Source organism: Wolffia australiana, chromosome 4 (assembly GCF_029677425.1).
Source record: "Wolffia australiana isolate 7733 chromosome 4, ASM2967742v1".
NCBI classification, from domain to species: domain Eukaryota; kingdom Viridiplantae; phylum Streptophyta; class Magnoliopsida; order Alismatales; family Araceae; genus Wolffia; species Wolffia australiana.
The window spans coordinates 10,555,524-10,570,288 of NC_135838.1; the positions used below are offsets into that span (position 1 = coordinate 10,555,524).

At 43.0% G+C, this 14,765-nt stretch overlaps 3 protein-coding genes across 11 annotated transcripts; 2 read left to right on the plus strand and 1 right to left on the minus strand.

Annotated features, from left to right (window-relative positions):
- The first annotated feature begins 766 nt into the window (after positions 1-766).
- LOC144701894 (light-inducible protein CPRF2-like) lies at positions 767-4,445 on the plus strand. The gene is made up of 6 exons (XM_078573694.1): positions 767-1,295; positions 1,732-1,816; positions 1,981-2,161; positions 2,822-2,897; positions 2,974-3,099; positions 4,038-4,445. Exons 1-6 carry the CDS (start codon positions 891-893, stop codon positions 4,308-4,310), a joined length of 1,146 nt encoding a protein of 381 aa, XP_078429820.1. The 5' UTR covers positions 767-890; the 3' UTR covers positions 4,311-4,445.
- Positions 4,446-5,791: 1,346 nt separating this feature from the next.
- On the plus strand, positions 5,792-10,575 carry LOC144701895 (Tetratricopeptide repeat (TPR)-like superfamily protein). Of its 8 annotated transcripts, none has more exons than XR_013581142.1 (4): positions 5,792-6,465; positions 7,652-9,544; positions 9,618-9,694; positions 10,232-10,575. XR_013581142.1 is itself a non-coding variant. In XM_078573696.1 (3 exons), the coding sequence occupies exons 1-2, from the start codon at positions 6,024-6,026 to the stop codon at positions 9,538-9,540; spliced, it is 2,331 nt and encodes a 776-aa protein (XP_078429822.1). In that variant the 5' UTR covers positions 5,792-6,023; the 3' UTR covers positions 9,541-9,544; positions 9,618-9,895. The 8 variants fall into 8 exon arrangements, 2 of the variants coding, with proteins under 2 accessions (XP_078429822.1, XP_078429821.1); XR_013581144.1 differs by having other exon boundaries at positions 10,314-10,575; XR_013581141.1 differs by having other exon boundaries at positions 5,793-6,465; positions 9,623-9,694.
- On the minus strand, positions 10,128-14,757 carry UAH (ureidoglycolate amidohydrolase). Of its 2 annotated transcripts, none has more exons than XM_078573699.1 (12): positions 14,385-14,757; positions 14,228-14,313; positions 13,597-13,671; positions 12,914-13,042; positions 12,180-12,266; positions 11,870-12,072; positions 11,534-11,636; positions 11,353-11,444; positions 11,201-11,263; positions 10,579-10,819; positions 10,460-10,500; positions 10,128-10,339 (listed from the first exon to the last, which is right to left on the minus strand). In XM_078573699.1, the coding sequence occupies exons 1-12, from the start codon at positions 14,580-14,582 to the stop codon at positions 10,275-10,277; spliced, it is 1,383 nt and encodes a 460-aa protein (XP_078429825.1). In that variant the 5' UTR covers positions 14,583-14,757; the 3' UTR covers positions 10,128-10,274. The 2 variants fall into 2 exon arrangements, with proteins under 2 accessions (XP_078429825.1, XP_078429824.1); XM_078573698.1 differs by having other exon boundaries at positions 10,128-10,346; positions 14,385-14,751.
- Between the last annotated feature and the right edge of the window lie 8 nt (positions 14,758-14,765).

The window sequence follows — 14,765 nt, forward strand, 5'->3', positions numbered from 1 at the left end:
GCACCTTGGTAGATATGAATGAGAGCGAGACGTCATCAACTCCATTCTTCATCACGAACGAGTGACGGAACGAGACGGATGACGGAAAGCAAAAGAGAATTGGGCGAGCTGATCAGGCCCGGCAGAAGATATGGACGAGAGCAAAAGATCTCGGGGGACGAAGTCTTCATCACAGACCAATGACAGAACAGGACGGATTACGGAAAGCGAAAGAGAATTGGGCGAGCTGATCAGGCGCGGCAGACGATAGGAATGAGAACAAAAGATCTCGAGGGACGAAAGCTTCATCACAGACGGATGATGGAACAGGCCGGATGTCAAAAAGCATATGAGAATTGGGCGACGTGATCAAGCCCAGCAGAAGTTAGAGTAGTGACGACAAAGTCTTCATCACAGACGAATGACGGAACGGAACAGATGACGGAAAGCGAATGAGAATTGGGCGACGTGATCAAGCCCGGCAGAAGATAGAGTAGTGACGACGAAGTTTTCGCCGCGGACGAATGACGGAACGGGACGGATGACGGAAAGCGAAAGAGAATTCGGTAAGCTGATCAGGCCCGGCAGAAGATAGAGTAGTGGCAACGAAGTTTTAATTGCAGACGAACGACGGAACGGGACGATGGAGTAGTGACGACGAAGACAGACGAGAGAAACCGTTAATCGTCATCCGTCCGATCACAAGGGGCATTTCCGGAAAGCGTGTTATTCAACCGCCAAGTTTCTCCAAGCTGGCCTTATATTATAAACCCTATTTTACCCTCGTCTTTCTCGTCGACATCTTCGGTCTAGAGAGAGATAGAGAGAGGAGAAGAGAGAGAGAGAGAGAGAGAGAGAGAGAGAGAGAGAGAGAGAGAGAGAGAGAGAGAGAGAGAGAGAGAGAGAGAGAGATGGAGAGAGCGTTCTCCATGGAGGAGATCTCCAATCACATCTGGCCATCATCATCGGCATCATCATCGCACGCAGCGGCGGACGGCGAAGAGCAGAAGCTGATGAATCGGAGCTCGTCGGAGTGGGCTTTCCAGAGATTTCTCCAAGAAGCAAACTCCAATGGCGAAGCTCAAGATCGAGCTTCAGAGCCGGCTGTTGATAATGCCGACGAAAAGCCGACGCCTTGTCAAGGTTCTAAGATCTCTGCCGAGGAAGATGATGTTGCGGAGATCAAGATGGCTGCGTCTTCGAAGATCTCTGCCAATCGGCTGTCTTGCATCCCTGAAGACGCTGATAAGTACCACGAGTATCTCAAACAGCAGCTCGATCTGGCCTGCGCTGCTGCTGCTGTTGTTCTATCAAGGGTACGGTGTAGATTGATCTCTTACACCGTGGGTCTTCCGTCTTTTGCGGAAATATTCTTTAACGATTGCGTCATTGATCTCGTTTTATTCTTGCACTGTTTTTATGCGCTTAGTTTGAAGGATGTCGTTTTATTCGTTTAAGATCTTTTAAAGAGAATGATCGGAAGGGTGCAGCCATGTTCGTTCAAGTTCTTGCCAAGTTTTGAGAAACTTCATTTGTTCTATCTTAAATGATATCGCTTTTTTCGTTTGTGATCTTGCAAAGTTTTGAGATTTTTCGTTGTTTCTGTCTTTGGGAAAAGATGTTTTGAAGGATCTCGGGTTGTTCGTCCAGGTTCTTGCATTAAGTGAGGAACCTTCTTTGTTCTATCTTTTGGAGAATAAGATTTGAACATAATTTCTGATCTTTGATTTTTCTATATCTTGAATATTGTAGGCATCTGGGACAAAATCTCAGGATGCGGTTTCTTTGAATAGACCCAGCTCAAGCACATCAGATGAAGCTCAACCTGTGCCCAAAGGTATCAGATCTATTTCGCGCAGTTAGTCCCATAAATCGATGAAAACATTAGCTATTTGGTAATATGAAGAATATTTCAGATAAAGTCCCTAAATCATGATGATTGCGCATTATCATACCGGAGATTTTAATCTACCAGGTAGATTATTCCTCTGATTTCTCCAGGAAATTGTCTTCGGCCAATTGAGAGCAAGGGCGAGGGTCAGAGCTCTTTGCAGTGCACGGTCAGTCAGCCAAGAACGTCGACGAGTTGTTCGTCTCGAGACTTATCAGACGATGATGAGATCGACAAAGAAACGGCGGCGATTGAAAACATGGAACCTGCTGACGCCAAAAGAGTCAGAAGGTAACTCAATTTGCCTCTGCAACAGCCTAATTTTTCTTTCTCAATTTATTTTTATCGTCATCTTTTACTTATAAGTTGCAATTATATCACTGATGGTCTGAATCTCTCTATGTTTCCATCTCTATCTGTGACTGTCTTTATGTCTCTCTCTATCTCTACCTCTGCTGCCATTGTTATCTCCATATCTATCTGTATCACCCCCTCTACATCAACGTCTGGCTTTACCTCTATCTCTAGTTCTATCTCAATCCATGTCCCATATCTCTATCTCTCTCTCCATCTCAATTTTTTATCTCCGACTCTACCTCTATCTATGGCGACCCATGTGTTACTTCTATTTCTTTATCTCTGTATCCTGCTTCTGCTACATTTCTACCTCTACCGCTATCCCTGCCTTTACCTCTATCTCTATTTCTATCTAAATCCTTATGTCATATCTCCATCTCTATCTTTATCTCCTTATTATCTCCATCCCCTTATTTATCGCAATCTCTATGGCTATCCATATGAATACCTATGTCATATCTTAACTCTCACTAAATCTATCTCACCTATCATATTTATGAATATTTATGAGGACGATCAAACATCACATGGCTTTCCATCTTTATCCCATCTAACATGGAACAACGTTTGAAATTGAGACATGGTTATGTTCAGGATGCTGTCCAATCGAGAATCGGCCAGACGATCTAGGAAGAGAAAGCAAGCCCAGCTCAGTGAGCTCGAAGGGCAGGTTTGGCTTGTCTCCTCACATCCAATTTAATACCATATCACATAAATAAAATATTCTAATAGTTGGCGATGAACAGGTGGCTCAGCTGAGGGCGGATAACGCGTCTTTGCTGAGACGCTTCGCCGAGATGAACCAGAAGTTCAACGAAGCTGCCGTCAACAACAGGATCCTCAAAGCTGATGTGGAAACCATGAGAGCCAAGGTCAGCTGAGTGTGATGTCATCCTTGCTAGAATTGGAGGACGGATGACGGATGACGAATCATCATCTGTTTGTCCCAGTCTGTCATCCGTCAAAACCAGAGATGACTGGATAAAGTCATTTCCGTCATTAGTCATCAGTCATCCGACCAAGATGACGTGAGTACAGTGCAGGGACACGGACGGGACGACTTTTTCGTCCCGGGACGAAAAAAGTCCCGAGACTTCCGGACGATAATCGGGACAGAAATTCGTTCCGAGACTTCCGGACGGGACAGCTTTCGTCCACTTGGACAAAAAAACCGTCCCGTCCGCGTCCCTGCACTGATTCCGAACGGCGTCCCTGTACTGTCCATCGTCCACATCCTGGACAATCTTGAACTATGTGTGCAGGGAAGAAAACCGGGACGTAAATTCATCCCGAGACCTCCGGACGGGATGGTTTTCGTCTGGACGGGACGAAAAAATCATCCTGCCTGGAGGTCTCAGACAAAAAAACCGTCCCGTCTGCATCCCTGCATATTTTCCGGACGTCAGACAGGACGATCTTCGTCCCGTCCCGTCCCGTGCATCGTCCACGTCCCGGACGATCCGGAACTATAGATGTGATGGAGAAAGAGACCTTGAGATAGGGAGGGAGTCATTCCAATCACTAGTCATCCATTCTTGAGAGCTTGACAGAGGGAGCCATTTCTGTCATTTCCGCCGTCCACTCCTCGTCTCGAAGGCATGATTGAACAGTACTGATGACAAAATGCCGACGATGAAAAAATAAAGACAGCTGGCATTCGAGACGAAATGTAGACAGATGACTGAACAGACGCTCGTTCAGTCCAGTCCAGTTTGTCCGTAACGGCCATTCGTCATTCAGCATTCGTCATTTGTCATTCCTCACTCGTCATCCATCACCGTCATCTGTCCTCCCGTCTCCTTTGACCCAGGTGAAGATGGCGGAGGAGGCGGTCAAGAGAGTGAGGAGCTGGAAGGCTGATGTGGCAGTCGACGTGGCCGTCGACATGGCGGCCAAAGTGGCCAGACCGGGCCCGTTATCGGACGGCCCGAAAGCCCATTTCTTGGCCCAGTGCGGCAGCAGCGTGGCGGCGCCGGCGCTTTCACTCAGACGAGTTCCCAGTCTGGAGAATCTTCAGATGATGATCCACGGCCCAGCGGTTCAATCCACCGACTCCGAGGGGGGAACTAACCACTCCAACTAACTTTTGTATTTTTTTTAATTTTTTTCTTTTTCCATTGGATTAATTGGAGGATTATGACGTCCTGCCTTCTGATGAATCTTGTGGGTTTGCATTGTTGGATTGTGACTTCATATATTCCAAGAACTCTTGCCCGGATGCACAAAGCCAAAATTTTTAGGCCCGGGTAAATTTTCCGATTATGAAGTCATAATCCTGGGAAATATACGAGCAAATAAACAAAAATCCTGCGCCATGTATCTGTTTGGAAAATAGTGTTATGACGTCATATATCCCAATCTCGTCCCCAAACTGTGAAAATCTCAGTTTCCAGAAGGGTTAATATCACGGTACAGCCCAAACCAATTCGAAAGTCTTTGAGCTAACCTTATCTTTTTTTTCGGTACGGTATATCCCAAACTCACTAAGTCGTCTGCGATATATCTTGGTGATGACGTGGAGTCCATCGTGGCTGCAGGTGGATCTCTGGGCCAGATTTTGACCTGGCGGAACCCACCTGGCAGCCACGCTGGATTCCACGTCATTACCGGGATATGTCGACCTGCCAAGGGTTTTCCAATAAGAGAGAGAGAGGGGCATTATAGAGAGAGAGAGAAGGAGAGAGATTCTAGAGAGAGAAAGAGAGGTGTTCTAGAGAGAGAGGCATTTTTTAGAGAGAGAAAGGGAGAGAGAGGCGCTCTAGAGAGACCCGACCTCTCTCTCTAGATAGAGAAAGAGAGGTGTTCTAGAGAGAGAGACATTTTGTAGAGAGAGAAAGGGAGAGAGAGGGCTCTAGAGAGACCCGATATCTCTCTCTCTAGAAAGAGAGGTGTTCTCGAGAGAGAGGCATTTTGTAGAGAGAGAAAGGGAGAGAGAGGCGCTCTAGAGAGACCCGACCTCCCTCTCTCTCTAGGAAGAGAGGTGTTCTAGAGAGAGAGGCGTTCTGCCGGACTTCGGTCAGGTCTCTCTAGAGAGGCGCTCTAGAGAGACCCGACCTCTCTCTCTCTCTAGAAAGAGAGGTGTTCTAGAGAGAGAGGCGTTCTGCCAGACTTCAGTCAGGTCTCTCTCCCTTTCTCTCTCTACAAAATGCCTCTCTCTCAAGAACACCTCTCTTTCTCTCTCTAGAACCTCTCTCTCTCTCTAGGCCGCCTTTCTCTCTCTCAAGAATGCCCCTCTCTCTCTTACCGAAAAACCCTTGGCAGGTCGACATATCCCGGTGATGATGTGGAATCCAGCGTGGCTGCTAGGTGGGTTCCGCCAGGTCAAAATCTGGCCGGGAGATCCACCTGGCAGCCATGATGGACTCCACGTCATCACCAGGATATATAGCAGACCTTAGTGAGTTTGGGATATACCGTACCGAAAAAAAAGCTAATGTTAGCTTGCAAACTTTCGACCTGGTTTGGGCTGTACCGTGATATTAACCCGTTTCGGAAAACAGAATTATGACTTGATATTTTTTAAAGTTTCGCCCAAATGAAAGTTAAAATGCAGTATAATGACGTCATATTATCTCCTCGCGAGCAAAAGAAAAAATAAGATAGCAGCTCGAGCGCTGAGGTTTTGCGATAGGGTTTTTCTTTTTGTCATCTCGTCTAATACCCAGAATCTTAGAATCGGAGAAAGTCGAGTTCTTTCGTCTTTTTTCTCTAATTTTCCCGATTGTTTCATCAAATTCCTACCGATTTCTTCTTAGATTTCAAGAATTGGAGGAGTTCTCGGCAAAGATTATTCAAGATGACCACCTGTGGCCAATTCGGCGGCCCTGTTTGTGCAAGAACATGGCAGAAGAAGTGGAATTCTCCATCAAGAGTCAATGCGATGATCGTGAGAAACTGCAGCAAAATCAGCTCCCGTTCGAAATGGATTTCTTACGGGGGATCGATTCCTTCGATTCTGCGAGCTGTGGAGAGCGAGATAGATCTGGACGAAGCTCTGAAGCCATGGGCGGAGAGCCTGAGCGACAAGGAGAGAAGCATCATCCTCCACGAGCAGTGCGATTGGCAGAGAGCGCTGGAGATATTCCGATGGTTCAAGAACAAGAAACGCTACAAACTCAACGTCATTCACTACAACATCATGCTGAGAATTCTGGGCAAGGAGAGGAAGTGGGAGCTGCTGACTTCGCTCTGGTGCGAGATGCAAGCCGATGGAGTACCTCCTTCAAATCCCACCTATGGTAATTATCTCTCTCTCTCTCTCTATCTATCTCTATCTCCACCTGTATTTCTCTATCTCTGCCGGTATCTCTCTATCTCTATCTATTTACCCATCTCTCTCTCTTTATCTCTCTACCTCTATCTCTCTCTCTATTTCCATCTCTAGCTCTATCTGTATCTATGTATCTTTATCTCTCTATCTCTATCTCCATCTCCCTATGTATCTGTATATCTATCTCTAACTGTATCTCTCTATCTCTACCAGTATCTCTCAATCTCTATCTCTATCTCTATCTGTATCTATGTATCTTTATCTCTCTATCTCTATCTCTATCTCCCTATGTATCTGTATATCTATCTCTAATTGTATCTCTCTATCTCTACCAGTATCTCTCCATCTCTGTCTCTATCTGTATCTTTGTATCTTTATCTCACTATCTGTATCTATGTATCTTTATCTCTCTATCTTTATCTCTATCTCCCTATGTATCTGTATATCTATCTCTAACTCTATCTCTCTATCTCTACCAGTATCTCTCTATCTCCACCAGTATCAATATCTCTCTATCTCTATCACCCCCAGAATCTCTCTATCTCTACCTGTGTCTCTCTATCTCTACCTGTATCTCTCTATCTCTACCTGTATCTCTCTATCTCTATCTCTATCTCTCTATATTTATTTCTCTGACTATCTATCTTACCTCTCTATCTTTATCCCTCAATCGATCTCTATTTCTCTATCTTTATCCCTCAATCTATCTCTACCTCTCTATCTCTATCTCCCAATCTATATCTCTCTCTATCTGTATCTATCAATCTATCTCTATATCTCTATCTTTATCTCTCAATCTATCTCTCTCTATCTCTCTCTCTCTATCTCTCCATCTGTATCTCTGATATATCTTTATCTCTCTATCTCTCTATCTATCTCTATCTTTATCTCTCTATCTATCTCTATTTTTATCTCTCTATCTCTCTATCTATCTCTATTTTTATCTCTCTATCTCTCTATCTCTCTATCTATCTCTATTTTTATCTCTCTATCTATCTCTATCTCTATTATTATCTCTCTATCTATCTCTATCTCTACTTTTATCTCTCTATCTATTTATCTATCTACCTTTCTACCTATCTCTGTCCATACATCTCTAGCTCAATCTCCCATCTCTTTCTCTGTCCTTGTTTTAACATGTATGTTTCCCACAGGTACTTTGATAGACGTATTCAGCAAGGGAGGGGTGGAGAGAGGAGCTCTTCTGTGGCTGGCTGACATGCAGAAGAGAGGCCTTGAGCCTGATGAAGTCACAATGGGAATAGTCATGCAGAGTTATAAAAAGACCGGGCAGTTTAGAGAGGCCCAGCAGTTCTTCAAAATCTGGTCTTCTTCAACTCAATCAAATCTCTGTGCCCACACTTATAACGCTTTAATTGATATTCATGGGAAGGCCGGGCAGGTTAAAGAGGCGCTGGATCAGTTTAAGGAGATGCTGGAACAAGGTATTGCTCCGAATACCGTGACTTTCAACACCATGATTCACATCTGTGGAAATCATGGGAAATTGGAGGATGTTTCTAGGCTGATGAGCAAGATGGAAGATATAAACTGTCTTCCTGACTCTAGAACTTTCAACATTCTGATATCAATTTACGTGAAAGCTGATGATATCGAGGCGGCCGCGTCGTGCTTCTCTAAGATGAAGGAAAATGGGCTGACGCCGGATGCTGTCAGCTATAGAACGCTTCTTTACGCGTTTTCCATAAGGCACATGGTGCGAGAAGCCGAGGACTTGGTGGTAGAGATGGAGCAGCAAGGCGTGGAGATGGACGAGTACACGCAGACGGCGTTGACGAGGATGTATGTGGATATTGGGATGCTTGAGAAGGCATGGCGATGGTTCCACCGGTTTCAAGATGAGATGACTTCGGAGTGCTATGCCGCCACGATCGATGCCTTTGGCGTGCATGGTCACCTCTCTCTAGCTGAGAAAGCATTTGAATGTTGTGTCCGAAGGAAAAAGCTCAGTGTGTTAGCATTCAATGTGATGATCAAGGCTTATGGCATTGCTAAGAATACATCCAAGGCGTGCGAGACCTTTGAAGGAATCGAAAAACACGGGTTTTCTCCCGATAAATGTGCGTATAACTCGGTGGTACAAATTCTTTGCGCTGCCGATCTGCCCCACAGAGCAAAGATCTACGTTCGTGGGATGAACCAAGCTGGTTTCATGAGAGACTGTGTTCCATACTGCTCTGTGATTTCCAGCTTTGCTCGGGTTGGGGAGTTGGGCCGAGCAGAGGATCTATTCAGAGAGATGATCAAGGCCCAGGTCCAACCGGATATCGTAGTCTTTGGTGCCCTCGTAAACGCGTTTGCGGAGATCGGAAACGTGCAAAAGGTCAACGAGTATCTTGACTTGATGAAGGACATGGGTTTCACCTCCAACTCCATCATATGCAATTCCTTGATCAAGCTTTATACTAGCATTGGGTACTTGCAGCAGGCCCAAGAGACATATTTGATGCTCCAGTCTTTTGCAGATGGCCCAGATCTTTTTGCCTCCAATTGCATGATCAATCTCTATTGTGACAATTCTATGGGTCGAGAGGCCGAACTCATCTTCGACACGCTGAGAAGAACTGGGGAAGCGAACGAGTTCTCGTTCTCGATGATGGTCAACATGTATAAGAAGGCTGGGGAGTTTGCCAAGGCCTTGGCGACTGCGCAGGAGATGCGTGACAAGGGGCTTCTCTCTGATGCGCTGAGCTACAATACACTGATTGGGCTTTACGCTTCGGATGGAAGGATGAAGGAAGCGGCTCAGTTGTTCATGGAAATGCTGCAACTTGGTGTTCTTCCCAATGATTCCACTTTTGGGTTTCTCGGGGTTGGCCTCATCAAAAGGGGAGTGTCGAAGAGCGCCATTAAAGACCTAGAGCTTGCCAGGAAAAGGGATTTTGAGGCCGGTTTGCGGGCATGGAAAGAGACGATTGGTTCTGTCATTGGGTTGAATGGTGATTCTGCTGATATCGGCAGTCGAGTTGGAGACTTTCATAAAGCTGATTCAGGTGCTGGAAGCTTACTCATGGCTAGATGAACAGGTGCTGTTTTTGATTGAAAAACCAGGTATTCTATTTGAATTGAGACATTTAAATCAAGAGTGTCAGTGGCCAGTGCAGTTGTGCAGATAGAACTGAAGTAGAAGAAGAAGATGATGATGAAATCTTGTTTCTTTCCACCGATTCCTACTGGTCAGTTCTCGGAGAAAATCTGAACCATCCTGATTCTTTATTGATTTTCCCTTGGAGTTTGTCTACTGGATTTTTTTCCTGTTGATGGCAAGCAAATGTAATCATGATGTGGCGTTGTATCAAAAATTAGGGCAGAGCATGTAAATTTTCGTGCTATATTGTTCTCCTATCTTGAAACATAAGAGATTTTTCTAGTTCGCTGTTCTCAATGTCCAGTTAATCACTTCAGATTCAAGTTTCAAAAGCTTTGCTTTTTTGGATCCGGTCTTTAATTCTGTTGATTCAGAAGTCAAATCACGTTACATTGAATTCATGCATTGATAACAGTGACAGTATTATCAAGATGATCATACAGGGTTTCGGGCTCTGGGCCTTTTCTTAACCCTAAAATCTAGACCAAGTAAGGCAGATGAGCTGCGCTGACTTTATAGAATAAAAGTCAACTCCATTTGCTCTGAAGCGACTATATATAATAAAAGTCAATTTCTTGAATCCGATTGATTCCTGATTATCTGTTTATTTTTTCTCATGAAGCAGTATATTTTCCGCTTAGGCTATTCCATCGATAGCTTGGCCATGGTCAACGCCAGCACCTTGACCCCATTGGTAATATCAACAGGGGAGGCGTACTCCTCGGGCTTGTGGCTGTAACCTTCATCAATAGCCGTTGAAAGCAAAAAGATCAAGGGTTGAGATTTACCGAAGGGAAGTTTTTATTTTGAGGAAGGGAAACTTATTTACTGCAAATAAGATATTAGCATTCACCTTTGAAGCAGGGGATAAAGATCATTCCCATTCGAGAGATCCTGTAGATGGCAATATTTAGAAAACAATTACAAGGTAATGTATTTATAAGATGCTTCTTATTTGCTTTATATCCTTACCTGGCCATGAACAAGGAATCATGATAAGCTCGGCTGATCATGAACTTATGGGTGAGATTAAGCGTCTGGGAGACCTTTTCCATCGCATTGACAACCAATTCATCAGCGCTGGCTGGTGGGTCCTGGTTGACTATTTTAAACGAAGAGAGTTTGACTTTTCGTCTCTCAGCAATCTCAACCGCTGACTGGTGAATTGCAGAAACTATACAGTTCCTCCTCTTTTCATCAATGTCTCGCGTATCTGATCACAAAAAAATAAGTTTCCTGAGGTTCTCTTCAGAGAAAATATTTTTTTGAGACCAAAACCAAATTAGAAAATAAAACTTACTCATTTCCGTTTGTGACTTGCAAAGTAGAACTTTGTTCAGAGCATGAAATTTTAAATTAGTAACAAAACTTACCAATCTTCAGAGCGATTTACTGGGTAGATTATTTTTGGAGCATATCTTTTTTTGAAGTTTAGAATCTAAATGAGCAAAAAATCTTACCCATCGACAGATATGCCAGAATCGGATTTTTTCCGGGGCATAAAAATGTTAATAATCTAAGCGATATCCTTGTGGAGTTTTTTTCAGACCCCATAAGGTTGTACGGATAAAATCACATTAAAAATTAATCTTACCAATCTCCACATGAGATCTACTAGGTATGCTATTTATTGCCCCTGGATGCAGCTCCAAGATGCCTACAGATTTGGTCAAGTGGAGTCATGAAAAAGGGAAATGAAGATAAGAATGAGAGATGGGAGAGACATAGAGAGAGAAACCTAAGTACCTACTGTACCAACAGTATCAACCGAACCCGAATCCAGGACATGTCTTTCAACAGCCAGAGCTAACTCGGCAGCAGCCAGCCCAGCATCATTTCTGCCCAAAAAATTAGTATAGCACATTTATGTCTTAATATATCATTTGATTTAAGCCTTAATTAGTATAACATTGGATTAAGCATTCACCTTGCAGGCATGAGAACAGCACCAGCATGGCCTCCCCCTCCTTCAAAATCAACTTTGATGCTTGCTGGAGCAGCAATGGCAGTGACAATACCGATTGGTATACCTAACATTTTTAAAAAATATATTAAAGCCAGCTAAACAAAAAATGAAGAAAATCCGCGTATTTTCCATAAAGAAATAACTTTAAGAAATTAAGAAAAAGTACCCATAACTTGATGGGTTTATTTCGAGCCTTGCAGTGGAAAAAAATTCAGACAGGTTGAATTGCAATAATTTTATTAATTAACTCAAATTATGCTCATTTTTTTTATAAAATGAGCAGCAGTCAAATTCAACCTTCCTCCTCCAGAATGGGCCCTTGCTCTATGTGCAGCTCCAAGAAGGCAAAGTAGTGGCCCTTCTTGAGAAATACAGTTTTAAGGCCTTCTTGCTCATTTCCATACCCTGCAGACTTTGCTGCATCAAAGAAGGAAACGTTTTGACTGTCCACAGTCTGTTTTAGAGCCTCGGCGAGCAGTTCACTCCCCGCAAGGAGACGGCTGTCAAAATAAAATACGGAATTAAAACGCACAAAAAAAATTATTCCCAGGTGGCCCATCAATTTTATGATTTTGTGAGGACTGATGCAATTTTTGAGGGATTTGACCTTCCCAAGCAGCTGATTCCGAAGCGAGTGGGCTCCTCAGATGTGAACATTATCACTTCCAGTGATCTCCGGGGATGAAAGCCAGACCTGTAATATAAAAAAAACTTCAGAGAAATTTGAATTAGAGGAAGAGAGAAAAGAGTAGATGAACAGTGGATTATATCAATTTATTTATTTTGGATACTGCAGCGCCAAAACAAAATAAAACTCAATCAAACTAATAAACGGAAATGACAAAATAACCATAAATCTAACAGAAATCAAACATGATGAAAACTATCCACGTGATTATTCCAAGCCCCACGAGAGAAATGTCTGGGACAGATTCGATTGGATTGAAACAGACCTTGATTAAAAACTAAGGTTGAGCAAAGACTTAGATGTCACATTTATGTTGGTTGACGCTTTGCCAATGGCAACGTCAACAGTCATCAACATTGTCATCATCGCCTACGGTCCCTATTTCCATCAACATCATCATCCATCATCAACTAGGCAGGTTGACTTTGACAGGAAGGATGCTTTTAACTAAGAACTTCACTAAGTTGATCGCTGATATTGATTGTCATTGTCATTGTCAACCACCCTAAAATACGTCAACATCAGCATGATTATCAAGATCAATAAGGGTAAATGTCATTGATGATGATGTCGGCATGGAAAAGTGTCAACGCTATAGCAAAAATTAATCTTCATTTTTTTATTTCGTATCGAATAAAATGGTACTGGTGGACCTCTTGAGGACACTGATTGCTCTAAGCGCTCCCAAAACGCCAACGACTCCATCATATTTTCCTGAATAGGGAATTGCATCAATGTGTGAGCCTGTTGCCACAGATGGGAGGTCTGCTTCGGATCCTTCCCTGAAAAAGTCACCGACAAAAAGGCACCCTGATCTCCGAATTTAAATGAGAAAAAAAAATGAAGACAGTAGCCTAGAAAAGAATCATCTCATCAATTGATATAGGGATTTCTTATTACAACCAGAACATTATTATGAGTTACCATTTGACAAAAATAGTAGTTAGTCATACTCGGATGCCTTTATTTAAGTCAAAAAATTAAAAAAAGACTTACTGAAAGAAGATGGTCACATTAGGTTTCATGTTCATTTATTGTCATAGCAGAAATACGATGACGACTTAACACTTGAAAAAATGGTAATTAGAGATACTCCGATAACAATATTTCAACGAGAATATAAAAAAGTTCGTCCCATAAATTTACATGGTTATATATTATTATTGCAGAAATATGATTATGAATTGCTACATAGAAGAAAATGGTAATTAATCATGCCTTAATCCCAACATTTCATTAACGAAAATAAAAAGATGAAGAATGTATCTGAAAGAAGATCGGCCAATCAATTCACATAGTGATGTAGTATTATTGCAGAAGAAAGATCACAAGTTACCACTTGGCAAAAATGTTGCCTACGGCATCCTCTCGTATGGACAGACCCAACTGACCCATGATGTTTTTTATGTACCTGCAGTTGCATGAACGTTTTACGTAGTTAGCTAATGGAACACAATTTAAGTGATTAATCGGAGAAAAACTCAAAATAAATAAAATGCAGAAGAAATGCTCTTAGGAAAAATAGAAATTTTAGCTAAATAGAAGTCAATGTACAAGAAAAAGTGCGAGATGGAAACAACTAAGTGGAAGAACTATCATTTGTTTATTATTATTGGCAAGAAACAAGTTCTCCTGGATGGCGTCTCCATCCAGGAGAACTTTCATCCCTTTCCTAGAAAGGCTAAAAAATATTGAATTGGACGATTATCAATGAGAAAATAATCAATCTCTACATCCAAAGTAATTGCCAAGATAAATAGTTCGACAATCATCAGAGACAACATTGATGCTTAGCAGAGCAACAAGTCCACATGAATTCCTGTATGAACCATGTTTGAGGCGTTCATCTCAAAAATTTCTTACACCACCACAAAACTTGAAACCAAACACCGAAACACAAACAATCGGAGCATCCAAACATCGAACAATCCACACAAACAAACAAGAACAAAGAGCGGATTACTCACTTTCTAGCCAGCACGTCGTTCTTGCTGAACAAAACACGCGTCACCGTCGGCGGGGGCGTGTCGGAGAACGTCGACAATTCATCGATCTGCAAGTTCAACCCAAATTCAGAGATTAACAGAGCAAATCAATCCGCCAGATGAACATTAAAATCCGCGCCTGTCGCTGTAAGCTCTCAACATCGACGAAGAAATCATCCCCGGACTCAGAAACGAAGGAATCGCCCATGAATTCTCGAGGGTACCCAGAGAAATCCTCCATCGTCTTCTTCGTATGTTCTTCATGGCCGCTGGCGGAGAACGAGAAGAGGAGAGGAAGAACCCAGAAAGCAAACGACATCGCCATGGATTGCTTCATCTCGTACTCGAATGGGGGAAGAGAAGACGAGGAGAGTAGATGGTAGAGTGAAGCTGAGAAAGAAGCCGACGTGGAGAAAGGACACAAATTTGGGGACCCATCAGTTAATCGCCGAATTCGAGGATGAAGATCGAAATTATAACCAGCCCAGATGATAATTCTGTGAAAATATCAATTTTGGGT